Consider the following 12,499-nt stretch of genomic DNA (forward strand, 5'->3'; position numbering starts at 1 on the left):
CTCTCTCTCTCCTCTTTTTTTTCAAATATCTGCCTCTCTCTCTATAACAGAAAAAGAGAGAGAGAGAGAGAGAGAGATCCGATAAACAGAGTTTTATCCTCCGTAACCGTAATCTTACTGGAATCGGATCTCTCAGCGTTGGTGGATTTTTTTTCCTCCGGCGTGCTTAATACGGCGGCCAGGATCGTTTTAAGCTTTCTTCTTCTTCTCCTCCTCCAGGTGCGCGATTGTATCTATATATTTGTATCAAATTTGGTTAAAACATTTCGGATCTCGATTCGTCTCTTAGGTCGAAAGTTTAAGGTGATGAAGGATTGATTACCTTTGTGTGTTTTCGATCGATCTGTGTAGGGGAAAATGCTATGCGTTTTGTAATCCAATGGTGGAATCGTATTGATGATAGATTGTTTGGTTAGCGGAAGCTTTGATTTACACAATGTTTTAGCTTCGATTTTGATTCATTCAGAGCTCTTCCATTTGCATTTGGTTTGCTGATATTTTTTTAGTTTTGTATCATCGACTGATCCCTGAAGGTCAGCCCATGGAGGGAGTAAACACCCCGTTTGCGGGAATCATTAACGATTTCAATGGAAGAAGAAAGTGTTACAAACAAGACTGGCTTGCTGCCTTCAACTCTGGTGTTAGGTATGTGTGATCATATGCTTATATCTCTCCTCCAAATGGTTTCTAACTTTTGTTTTTCTAACTCTCTCAGGATACTAGCACCAACTCTCTACATTTTCATTGCCTCTGCACTCCCTGTGATTGCCTTCGGCGAGCAGTTAAGCCGAGAGACAGGTGAGAAGATATAACACTATCATAGATTTGTAAACTTCCGGAGAATCTCGCTCTCAAGGTTCCTTATCATTCTCTTTACTTTCAGATCGAAGTCTTGGCATAGTGGAATCATTAGCATCCACTGCTATTTGTGGGATTATACATTCGATTTTTGGTGGACAACCTCTGTTGATTGTAGGCGTTGCAGAGCCCACTATTATTATGTACACATACCTTCACTGCTTCAGCAAAGGCAGGCCTGAACTGGGTCAGAAACTCTACTTAGCCTGGGCAGGATGGTAATGTGAATTAGTTACATCCATCATTCTCCGTTCTCTTTTCTTGCTAATTTGCTCTTTTATTTATTAGATAACTTTCTTCTTTCAACAGGGTCTGTGTCTGGACAGCAGTTTTGCTTATCCTTCTCGCAACGTTAAACGCAGCCAACATCATTTCTAGATTTACCAGAATTGCAGGAGAGCTCTTTGGAATGCTGATTACCGTTCTGTTTTTCCAAGAGGCTGTTAAGGTGCTCTGATGGCTATAACTAACTCCATTGGTAAAAGTCATATACAAAAGTCACTTCAAAACGTTAAGAGATGTTTGTTTCCTAACGCAGGGACTTCTCGGCGAGTTTCTTGTCCCAAAATCTGAAGATCCAAGTTTGGAGGTGTATCAGTCGCAGTGGCGGTATACCAATGGGCTTCTTGCAGTCATATTCTCATTCGGTCTTCTTTACACTGCTCTTAAAAGCAGGAGGGCACGTTCATGGAGATATGGCTTTAGTATGTCAACATTACTGTTGTCTGTGTATATATAAATAAAAATACTTGACAGAATCATTTACTCAAACAATAACTAGCTCTGTCTATGCAGGGTGGATGCGAGGCTTTACAGGGGATTATGGAACTCTCCTCATGCTTGTGTTGTGGAGCGCACTCTCATTCACAGTCCCCAGAGATATTCCTGAAGGAGTTCCTAGGAGGCTGGAGTTACCTCTTCCTTGGGATTCTGAGTCCTTGTATCACTGGACAGTAGTTAAGGTACTACTCAAACTAGTGAGACATTATAGAATACTGAAAGAGTTCTTTTATAACTTGTGTCTGAAAGTCATTGCTGTTGAACAAATTTGCAGGACATGGGAAAGGTCCCACCTCTTTACATCCTTGCTGCATTTATACCAGCTATCATGATAGCTGGTCTATACTTCTTTGATCACTGTGTATCTGCGCAAATGGCTCAGCAGAAGGAGTTCAATTTGAAAAATCCGTCGGCTTATCACTATGACATCTTTATTTTAGGAATCATGGTATGATTCTGATGACGCCTCTTACATATGGTTTAGTTTTACATGAATGAAAGTGAATACTAATTCGTTTCTTAAGTTTTTTTGTAGACATTAATCTGTGGCTTACTTGGACTTCCTCCTTCGAATGGGGTCATTCCACAATCCCCTATGCACACAAAGAGTCTTGCAGTTCTTAAGAGGCAGCAAATGCGAAAGAAAATGGTCCAGAAAGCCAAAGAATGCATGAAGGCAAAAGCAAGCAACTCAGAGATCTACGGGAAGATGCAAGATGTGTTTATAGAAATGGAAACATCGCCAAAGGTATATAAAACATATCCTTCTCATTACTTAATCTCTTACTCTTTCGCAGTCAAGAACTTAATGTCTCATCTATGAATCAGATACCTGTGCAGGCTACTTCAGTGGTGAAAGAGCTAGAAAACTTGAAAGAAGCGGTTATGAAAGCGGACGGTGGTGGAGGAGACACAAAGGGCAAGAAGTTTGATCCAGAAGTACTTATCGAAGATCATTTACCTGTCAGAGTAAATGAGCAACGAGTGAGCAATCTCTTGCAATCAATCCTTGTTGGATTGTTGATATTCGCGGTACCGCTTCTCAGAATGATACCAACTTCAGTTCTGTGGGGTTACTTCACTTACATGGCTGTTGATAGTCTCCCCGGGAATCAGTTCTGGGAAAGGCTTCTGCTACTATTCATCACTCCTGGTCGTCGATTCAAGTAATATACATCAAATTTAAAACTCTATTAACTTTTTGTTCTTATCAAATGTTCTGATATTTTGTTTTTTTGTTTTGTTTTGTGTGTGAAACAGAGTTCTTGAAGGCTTACATGCATCATTTATGGAGATAGTACCGTACAAGTCGATTGTTATGTTTACTCTCTTCCAGCTTCTGTATTTTCTGATATGCTATGGAGTGACATGGATACCTGTAGGAGGGATTCTGTTCCCATTGCCGTTCTTCTTCCTCATTGCTTTAAGACAGTACATCCTCCCCAAGATATTTGATCCGTCTCATCTCCAAGTTTTGGACTCTTCAGAGTATGAAGAGATGGTTGGTGCAACACACTCCAGCTTCGGTATCAATGTAAGCACATTCTCGTTTCTTCTTTTAAATTTGATCCAAAAAAAAAGTAATTAAAAATGTCTGATGTGAATTTCATTAAATTGTTTTGAGGGGAGCAGGGGGAACCGCATAACCTTCCTATGAGTTCTGTTGAGATCAGTGAAGACGACTTTTACGATGCAGAGATTCTTGATGAGATTACTACTAGCAGAGGTGAACTTAAGCATAGAACCCTAAGTGCCAGGGAGGGAACATCCCACATGGTAAGTATATAATAACTCAAAACCAATTCTAGTAATAAACTTTCATAAATCTTATTTAGTTTGCAACCCTTTTCACACATTGTATGATGTAAATATACTCAGGTGTATCCGGAAAACTGTGGACATTCCTAAGTCTTTGTATAAAGGAACAAATGTTTTTGAAGAATGCTGCTTCAGAGAAACCGCAGATTAAAAGCAAGAAGACGTTAGAGGCAACAGAAGAAGTCAGCAGAAGATGGGTGGAAAGAGAGATAGAGGATACAACTACAAACAAAACTTCCTGACTGTTTCTTCTCTGAAACGTTATTTTTTGGTTTCCTCACTTTTGTTACATATCTTTGCTCTCTCTCCAATTGTTTTTACAACTCTAACAAAAAGAAAAAAGAAATACAGATCACAAGACAGCTCTTCTCATTTTCTCTTGCCTTTAGGGCTCAACAGAGGAAGTTTTGAAAGCAGGGGGATTGTAGTAATGAGTCTTTTCTTGTAAGAATTTGAATTAGCGATTATTTTATGTGTGGTATAAGTATAAACATCTTTAATTGTGGTATAAGTTGCATTTCAACGATCTTATTATTATAAAAAATCGATTGTTGTGAATAATAAAATGGATAATAATAATAATAATAAATCCATTGAAAAGCAGGAAGACATCTCAAGCTTTCTTGCGTGCCTAACAAGAAACCTTGAGAAGAAGGAGAAAATCCCCGTCTCTTATAAGCCTGATGTCGTCGATTTGAGCTCCTTCTCTCGTCAGAACCTTTGTGGCAACAAACCCCAACTTCTTCTCACCAATTTCTATCAACTCCTCCAGTGAATTTGGTAGCTTCACCACTTTACCAGCGGAGGAAGCCTCACCACTGATCGTCACTCTCGCCGGATAAACCCCACCAACTCCTTCGCTTAGTGTAGATGACTCTCCTTCATCACCTGAGGAATCAAGGAAGAAAATTTCTCTTATAAACATGCATCATTCTATATAATAGCAAAACTTTTTGTTCTGATGGAGAGAGCAAGAGGAGCTTTACCAGTGTTTGCAGCCGACATGATACCAAACAGCGAGTTCTTGAAGTTACTAAGCTTCCTTCTCTGAGAGCCACCTCGAAGGAAAGGCATCGATTCCCTTGAACGGTGGTGAATCATTACAGGCTCGCTACTATGCTTCATCAGTGGTGTAACATTCTCTGGTGTACCGGAAACTGATTTCGGCTTCTTCTCCACTGGTCTCTGACTCTGAAACAGAGCTTTAATGTCTTCATGCCCTTGATGCTCAGCTAGACCACGAGCAGTCCACCCGTACACATCTGGCATGTCCATATCAGCTCCTTGCTCTAACAAGAACTCCACAATCTCCATGTTCCCTTCTGACACTGCTCTGTGCAAAGCTGTGGTTCCGTTGCTATCTGGGAGTGAGGTATCTCCGCCGTATTTGACAATGTCTTTGAGTGTATCTAAGCTGTTGTGTTCAACGGCTAGGCAAGAGAAATGGGATACTGTGTCAGGACTTAGCTTTGCACCGTTGTCCCATAAGAGTTTAGAGATTTCTTCATGTCTCCCAAAGATGGCTTCCCACAGTGGTACACTACCTTCCGAATCTGCAATATGAGTTTTACACAATTAATAGATGATTACTGGATTTATAAATTAAATGGACTCATAAATTCTTGGTTGTTGTATACCTTTAATGTTAGGATCTGCTCCATGCTCGAGAAGTAGTACAACACAGTAGTGACACCCTTTCGATGCTGCTATATGCTGAGATAATATATTACACAGTACACAAACATAAGCACATATATAGAGTAAACTTTTCATAAGTCTTTGGACGGAAGAAATATATGCAAGTCTGTTTATTCAGAGGATTTTGGAGACTGACCAGTGCAGTTCGACCGTTCTTATCGGTTTCATTAGGGTTTGAGCCTCGTTTGAGTAACTGATGCAGAAGTAAATCGTCTCCTCTTGCTGCTGCAAAACATAAGCTGAGAGGTAAATCCATTTTCCCTTGAGCAAGCATCTGTTCTGTATCGGCCAAAATGCCCTTCATCACTGGATCTTCTGAGTCTTTCAGATGCTGCATAAGACCATAACATTTCTCAGTACAAACCCACTAATCTGTAGTCACAATGGTTTTATAAAATAATTAGCTTCGAACCAACCTGAAGTAGATTATTCATGATTATTGCTCCATCACCAACATTTGCCTGAACTAGATTTAAGAATGCTGTACGGTTCAGACGAAGTAGTTGACTCAATCGCTTAGTACGAACTGTGAACAGCTGTGGCCTGTAGCATAGCACCCCAACTTCACCAAAAACATGACCAGGCTGTGCTTCACCAACTACCTGCAATGAATACACAAAACCACATCTTAGGAAACCACAAATCACATCTTGAAACGATCTTAAAAGAGGATTCACAATTCGGCTTTTACCTGATCCACTCCATTCACAGGTGCAATGATTTCCTGTCATACAGTAGAAATGTCGTCTAAGTTTATAAATAATTATATGGAGACGTAAAATTCTTCAGCTTATATAAACCAAGGAAACTCACAGCAGCTCCTGTCACCATAATGTAAAAGTCTGTCGGGGCTTCATTCCTCAAAATCACATCTTCTTTGGGAGGAAAATACTCGGCTTTCATTTCAGAGACCTACATAACATCATAAGGTTAAATGTGTGTTTTCATCGAAGGAAGCTGTTTAGGTAGACAAGTGAATTTTTGAGATGAAAACATACCAACTGAAACAGAAGATCATTGGATATTCCATGGAACAAGTAAATCTTGTCAACAACTTCATAGAACAGATAATGCGAGATGCTGGAACGAATAGCTTTTGGTAGGGAATCGATAATTTCTTGCTGCTGTAGACCTTCTGAATCAGTTCTGTACCTCAAAGACAAATGAGCTACCATCTGTTCTTGCAAGCGCTCTGGAAGTTTGTTCCTCTGAGCAAACGCTGAGGCACCTTGGATGGTATCTCTCTGGCGTAATGAAAATGAACAATGTCGAGTTTATTGATCAAATTAAACCAATTACCAAGATGAGCATTTAATCAAACTATAAACAGAACTTACAAAGTTTCTGGTGCGACTGGTCACATGAACCACCAAGTTGGTCATGTTACCAATTATATAAGCTAGCAGTCCAAGATTGAAGATCATGTAGAAGAGAATGAAGGCCCTTTCACTTGCATTATTACCATGTATATCACCATAACCCGTTGTTGAGAAGGTGGTTATGGACCAATACATTGCTGTGACATATCGGATAAGCAGAGATTTCTGCGTCCAGTTTGGCTCCGCAAGTGCCATAAATGTCATGGAAGGGTCTGGGTAATGTGCAGCAATAGAGTAGCAGAAGCAGGCCCCACAATGAACCACAAAGAGAGCAACCTACATTACAACCATCAATGTCTTATAAAACTAAGAACAAATATATCTAGCTTCTTAAAGGTAAGCTCGTGTAAAGATAAGTTACTAACGAGGAGAAGCTTTGTGCATCGGACCCAAAAGTAGTTGTACTTTCGATCTTTCTCCAATCTGATAATTTAAAAACAAGACATTTCAAGAAAGATTATGACAAAGGAAGACAAGCGTTTGATATTTAAAGAAACACATTATAATCTCTCACCTGGCAAAACAATTACTGGCCCTACGCAGACGCCACAGACGCAGCATACTGAAAATGCCATATCCTTGAATAGTATTATGCAATAAGCTGCCAAAAAGTTCATAAGGAATTGTGGAAACCACATCAAAAATGAGCCAAGACGAGACGTATCTCCAAGCTATTCTCTTGGGGTCATCGACTAGAAGATAAGTTGCCTTGTCCAAGAAGGCAACAAAGAATGTCAAAACGATGTCAATAGCAAAAAATCCATTGACGACGTTGTCTATAATACTGAGAGGTGCTCTTGGCGTTTGCAGGTAGCCAAACTCAAAAGGCGATGCCCACGCTGTGTAGACCACCAAAAGCACTAGAAACCAATCCCATGCCCTGACAAAATTCAACTTTAATCATCAGTTACTAAATTCGCATAGAATAAGAATACAAAACCAAAGCAATACGATTCTACTGAATAAAATCAAACTAAACGCGATTCGTGTAATGCCTTTGAACACGAGCATTACATCGAACACTACGGATTCAAAATATTTTCATCGTTTTGGGGAAAGATTCGCTTCTATAGAGCAACAAAAACTTAAGGATTCGTTAATCTCGTGAGAGCGAGAACGAGAAGGCAAGCATGCAGAGAGATAATAACCTAGCTCCTCGTCTACCACAAATCGTCGGCGATTTACATAACCACGAACAATCACAGAATCGGCTAAGCAAAATCGATTATATTAACTACCTGTAGCGAGGATCGAAGGGAGAGACGATGAAGAAGCGGAGCTTAACGCGACGCGTAGAGCCGGAATTAACACCGAGAGGCGGAAGAAGGCCCTTGCTAAAACTGTAATGACTCATCGTCTCTTCCGTCGAAACATGCTCCGCCGCTATATCCTCCGCCTCCTTGATCGAAACTCCCCCGCCGCCTTGTTTCTCCGGCCAAAACCACACTTTCTTCTTCTTATTATCCATCACGATCGATATTATAATACTATCTCTCTCTCTCGATTCGTAACAGAATACGAACGATTTGTTTTCTTCTTCAACAGAAAAAACGTTCACGTTCCGTTGTCGAAGAGAGGAAGCGTACACATGGGCTGGTCTCCTTCCCGATTACGTTGCTCTGTGACCTTTCTGTTAGGGGGTGAGCGTCTGTGTTTATATTGGTTTAGTTTTTTACCTTTTTGCCCCGTTAACTGATTTCCCTCCTTATTTCCTCATCCTCATTGGTGCATGCATATAACCAAAAAAAAAAATGGAAATTTTTCATTCTGACTTCGATTTCTTACTATATATTGAATTGATTGAGACTTTATTGCTTTCATCGCTGACTACCATATTAAATGTACGCGGTTTATATTATTAAATTATAAATAAATATTTACGTTTTCAAAATTAAGAAATATTCCAGTAAAATATTGCTTTTGATTTCAAAGTTGCCATACATTTTGAAAGGATATATTCCTAAAATTTCCAAAGACTTTTTTGCTAAATATCTAACGCTTGTTTTGCTTTTTGAAATTCTAAAAGATTTTTGTGGTAGCTTCCAAAGATAAACCCATTAGAAAACAATCACGTCTTCTCGCATTGAATACTATTCCCTTTTATGAATAAACGTTAGTGCAAATGGTACATTCATTAGAGGAAAGAAATTACGTGGGATTTGACTAATTTTCTAAAAATCTGCCGTTTAGGATAAATTTGCATTTATATAGATTTTACTGAGCCTCCGTGGATAACCGGATAAGTATATTCTTCAGATTCTTCTGACATTTATCATGATTCCTCTCATCCAATATTACCATTCATCTTAATCACTGCCATTTATAGAAAAGAGGTTCCTTGTTTTAATTTAAAAATAATAATTATAAAGTTTTTTTTTTTGGAATGAACGAATAGACTGACATAACACCCAATATGTCATAGAATACACGCAGCCACACGAATGAACATCTTAATTGGCCCATCAAAGGCCCATTAAAGCGACACTTACACGACGTCGTTTACAATTCAATGTAAACTTGCGCTCCTCTCTCCCCCAAGAAGCAGCTTTTGTTGCGCAACTGGTGAAGAGAGAGAGAGAGAAAATGTCGACATTTCTGCAATCGCTCATCGATCCAAAGAAGAACTTCCTCGCTCGTATGCATATGAACGCCGTATCCACTCGCCTTCGTAGATACGGTCAGATCTCAATCGAATACCTTAATTTTCCGAATCTGGATTTTGTTGAATCTGATTCTGATTTTGATGTGTTTGCCTTTGTGTTATTTGATTGGAATGATTCAGGTCTCAGGTACGATGATCTGTTCGATCAGTATGAAACCATGGACATTAAGGAAGCGCTGAACAGATTGCCCAGGGAGGTCGTCGACGCTCGTAACCAGCGTCTCAAGCGTGCTATGGATCTCTCCATGAAGCACGAGTACCTTCCCGAGGATCTTCAGGTAACTGAGGATTATTTGAGCAAAAACTAAATGTTTTGAGCTTAGGTTAATGTATATATGCTTGCCTAGAGTTTATTAGAATTAGCTGGATTGAATTAAAAGGGTATTGCATTGATTTTTTCATATCCATAAAGTGAAATGGTGATTACATTGTTATACTATTGTGTTACTGATGTTTTGAGTGAGCTATCATGTAATGTAACTTTAGAATTTTTGCAACTTGTAACTTTGAGTGTTTTTATACTATATACAGGCGGTGCAGACCCCATTCCGTGGCTATCTTAAGGAGATGCTGGCTCTTGTAAGTCTCTTTTGATCCATATCTTCAGGAAGAAGTTCATATGTGCTGTTTAGTTTGTCTACTTTCTTGCGTTAATATGCTTGTGATCTTCAGTCTGTTGCATGATGATGCCTGAAACAGTGATTTAAGACTATGAATTGAAGAATTGCCCTTTGTTGTTTGAATCAAGATGTTGTTTGTTTTCCTATACTAGGTGGAAGTCTTGCATCAGATCATTATCATTATCCACTATCATTATTACTCTATCATCACTTTTTTTAATGGTGGATGTGGATTTATTTGCAGGTTGAAAGGGAAAGAAAGGAACGTGAAGCCTTGGGAGCTCTACCACTCTACCAGCGCACACTCCCTTAAGCATCCTTTTTTTTCCTCATCGTCCGATAAACTCTACTTCTCTGCATAAAAATCTCCTGTCCAGATGGATTAAATTTTGATATTTTGGAAATCACGTTCCTGAACAGAGCTATTTACTTCCTGAAAAAGCTCAAGTCTTGTGATTCTTTTCCTAAGTGGGATAATATGTTGCTTAGTGCATTTTTCACGTTTGCTGGCATGAATAAAATCGACGACACAACACTGAGTCTGGTTCAGTGATTCTCATTTTCTCATATTGCTTTGGTGTTTTATTTAGAGAAAAAGACAAAAATAGCACTAAATCAAGTTTTTGTTCCCAAACTAGCACTCAAGGTCAAAAGTCACAAAAATAGCATTTAATGTTTTATCAAAAGTCACAAACTTAGGGTTTAGAGTTAAAAGGTGGGGTTTAGAATTTAGGGTTTAGAGTTTAGTGTTTAGAGTTTAGAGTTTAGGGTTTAAGTTTTAGGGTTTAGGGTTTAGGATTTAGGGTTTAGGGTTTAGGGTTGAAAAATGAGGTTTTGGGGATAAGATTTAAAATTTTAAAAAATAAAAAAAATTAAATTTTCAAAGGATAAACTTAGAAATGTGCTATTTTGGTCATTTTAGTTTTTGAATGTTATTTTTGTGATATAAACTTAGAAATGTGCTATTTTGGAGATTTGCCCTTTTATTTATATGATTGGTTTCCAAGTTCAATGCAACCAAATGTAAGTGCCATGATTCTATATGTTCGTTAATTTGGATAATGTTGAAAATAACCAATGGTTTCAAGCATAGCAACACATGGGTAGTAGTATTTCACAAAGTTACAATAGTTTTCAACTTATTCATCAATATATTTCTAATGCAAGCATCTGTAAGATGGTTACATGTATATTTGAAGATTGGTCTCCAGCTATAAACATATATAATCGAAAACAAAAATATTACTTAGTTCAAAAAAAAAAAAAAAAGCTGCTAGATAGAAAAAAAATAACCTGCGAGTGGAGAAGTGAAAGATTCCCGCATACATTTGACTACATGAGTTTTGACCTTCTGAGAAGATCGAAGTTGGGAAATGAAACTTGGGACTTCTAAAACAAGATATTATATACTATCAACATGATATGAATCCTTCATATGATAAGAGAGACCCATGTTATGATATATACTATAATTACTACTGTTTGGGAGGATTATATTTAATATATGCAGAAAAGAACATTTGCATGTGAGTATGTAGACTGGGACACAAGTCTTTAATAGATTCAGGCCAGATCTCTTCTTTAGTTACCCATCTCCCTCTCTGTCCCCTTCTTCTTTATCCTTATCTCCTCCTTTTCTTTTGCTCTCTTTCATTTACATAAATGTAGATTTGATTTGTTAGGAGAATGACAAGAAAACTAAATGACTTGAGACTCAAGTACATAATGAATTTTTTTTTATTTTATCCCATTGGTGTTGCATGCGACTGGATCTTGGATAGTCCACTGATGTGAACATAAAGGGTTTTAGAGATTGGTTTATGTGGTTCGTTCATTTGTAAACTTTTCATTTATTTATATTTGAATGTTTCTTTAAGGCACATAAAATGATTTATTACGTTGTACTAACTTCTGGGTGATGGACCATAAAGTTGGTTGCATGTGATTCGTTGACACAGACTGGATCGTCTTTTGTGTTTCTTTAGTTAGGTTTAGTATCACTTTTCGTTAATCAAAGCTTACTGTGAGTCTGTAATAACTGTTTAGTTTTTACCAGTACCGATATATTCAAAGTTGATGAGAGTATTAGACATACACTCATCAAAATAAGAAACATAGATTATTTTCTTACGTCAAAAGGAAACACAAACAGATAGTCATAAAATATAATCATGTGAGGTAGTGTCTCCCAAGGTTCTAACACTCTGTATTATATAATAGTTCGATGTTTTAAACATAATTAGAGAATTATATAAACAGCGAAGATTTATACGATATTGCCGTTGCCATCACATACTGTAGTATTCACATGTCGCATTAAATAGGTTGGTTAGAACTTTTAATTCAAATAAGTTAAAGTGTTAAACATTTAACTAGTTTTGCAAACGAAGAAAGACGATAGTCAAAATGTCGTTTGGTTAAAAGGTTGGTCCACTTTCCCATTCGTGCTTGTCTATTTCTTTTTATAGCCTATATGTATTGTTTCGGCGAGTAAAAACAAAGTTAGACGACTATCGATCTGACCCCGATTAAATGACAGAATCATAAATTTAGGTTTAACCACCAACACATAGAAAACAATACTGTAATAGTCAATCCTTTATTGTAAACAAAACTTTTCTCAATCTAACTATCTTAAAAAAAAAATGGTCTTTATTACTTGAATTTCTCCTATTGACTGAAGT

General features: G+C 37.9%; 3 protein-coding genes and 1 long non-coding RNA gene across 8 annotated transcripts; 2 read left to right on the forward strand and 2 right to left on the reverse strand.

Moving 5' to 3' along the window:
• The first annotated feature begins 70 nt into the window (after positions 1 to 70).
• On the forward strand, positions 71 to 3,762 carry LOC106374222 (probable boron transporter 7). 5 transcript variants are annotated; one of them, XM_022694516.2, is made up of 13 exons: positions 71 to 219; positions 352 to 645; positions 716 to 798; positions 884 to 1,076; positions 1,168 to 1,306; positions 1,397 to 1,562; positions 1,654 to 1,820; positions 1,913 to 2,086; positions 2,174 to 2,386; positions 2,467 to 2,804; positions 2,899 to 3,172; positions 3,271 to 3,414; positions 3,517 to 3,762. In XM_022694516.2, the coding sequence occupies exons 2-13, from the start codon at positions 542 to 544 to the stop codon at positions 3,544 to 3,546; spliced, it is 2,025 nt and encodes a 674-aa protein (XP_022550237.2). In that variant the 5' UTR covers positions 71 to 219; positions 352 to 541; the 3' UTR covers positions 3,547 to 3,762. The 5 variants fall into 5 exon arrangements, with proteins under 5 accessions (XP_022550237.2, XP_022550238.2, XP_013669751.2 ...); XM_022694517.2 differs by having other exon boundaries at positions 74 to 219; positions 534 to 645; XM_013814297.3 differs by having other exon boundaries at positions 76 to 219; positions 507 to 645.
• Positions 3,763 to 3,968: 206 nt separating this feature from the next.
• On the reverse strand, positions 3,969 to 8,233 carry LOC106375357 (probable potassium channel AKT5). Its single transcript, XM_013815240.3, has 12 exons — positions 7,772 to 8,233; positions 7,048 to 7,413; positions 6,899 to 6,956; positions 6,492 to 6,809; positions 6,153 to 6,398; positions 5,968 to 6,066; positions 5,846 to 5,878; positions 5,571 to 5,756; positions 5,291 to 5,485; positions 5,094 to 5,169; positions 4,443 to 5,009; positions 3,969 to 4,344 (listed from the first exon to the last, which is right to left on the reverse strand). The coding sequence occupies exons 1-12, from the start codon at positions 7,999 to 8,001 to the stop codon at positions 4,088 to 4,090; spliced, it is 2,631 nt and encodes an 876-aa protein (XP_013670694.3). The 5' UTR covers positions 8,002 to 8,233; the 3' UTR covers positions 3,969 to 4,087.
• A 780-nt stretch (positions 8,234 to 9,013) lies between these two features.
• On the forward strand, positions 9,014 to 10,382 carry LOC106397391 (cytochrome b-c1 complex subunit 7-1, mitochondrial-like). Its single transcript, XM_013837975.3, has 4 exons — positions 9,014 to 9,210; positions 9,316 to 9,473; positions 9,727 to 9,774; positions 10,060 to 10,382. The coding sequence occupies exons 1-4, from the start codon at positions 9,117 to 9,119 to the stop codon at positions 10,126 to 10,128; spliced, it is 369 nt and encodes a 122-aa protein (XP_013693429.2). The 5' UTR covers positions 9,014 to 9,116; the 3' UTR covers positions 10,129 to 10,382.
• Positions 9,566 to 12,382, reverse strand: LOC125580570. The gene is made up of 2 exons (XR_007318304.1): positions 11,109 to 12,382; positions 9,566 to 9,885 (listed from the first exon to the last, which is right to left on the reverse strand). It is a non-coding gene; the product is annotated as an uncharacterized LOC125580570 (long non-coding RNA).
• Positions 12,383 to 12,499: the final 117 nt, after the last annotated feature.

This window comes from Brassica napus, chromosome C1, assembly GCF_020379485.1.
Source record: "Brassica napus cultivar Da-Ae chromosome C1, Da-Ae, whole genome shotgun sequence".
In the NCBI taxonomy this organism is placed as follows: domain Eukaryota; kingdom Viridiplantae; phylum Streptophyta; class Magnoliopsida; order Brassicales; family Brassicaceae; genus Brassica; species Brassica napus.

Coding starts and splice junctions, on each gene's coding strand:
- LOC106397391 (XM_013837975.3), top strand. CDS start 9,117: ATGTCGACATTTCTGCAATCGCTCATCGATCCAAAGAAGAACTTCCTC. Junction 9,211..9,315: donor CACTCGCCTTCGTAGATACG/GTCAGATCTCAA, acceptor GGAATGATTCAG/GTCTCAGGTACGATGATCTG. Junction 9,775..10,059: donor TTAAGGAGATGCTGGCTCTT/GTAAGTCTCTTT, acceptor ATTTATTTGCAG/GTTGAAAGGGAAAGAAAGGA.
- LOC106375357 (XM_013815240.3), bottom strand. CDS start 8,001: ATGGATAATAAGAAGAAGAAAGTGTGGTTTTGGCCGGAGAAACAAGGC. Junction 7,414..7,771: donor CCCTTCGATCCTCGCTACAG/GTAGTTAATATA, acceptor GAATTTTGTCAG/GGCATGGGATTGGTTTCTAG. Junction 5,757..5,845: donor CTGTGAATGGAGTGGATCAG/GTAAAAGCCGAA, acceptor TATTCATTGCAG/GTAGTTGGTGAAGCACAGCC.
- LOC106374222 (XM_022694516.2), top strand. CDS start 542: ATGGAGGGAGTAAACACCCCGTTTGCGGGAATCATTAACGATTTCAAT. Junction 1,821..1,912: donor ATCACTGGACAGTAGTTAAG/GTACTACTCAAA, acceptor ACAAATTTGCAG/GACATGGGAAAGGTCCCACC. Junction 2,805..2,898: donor ACTCCTGGTCGTCGATTCAA/GTAATATACATC, acceptor TGTGTGAAACAG/AGTTCTTGAAGGCTTACATG.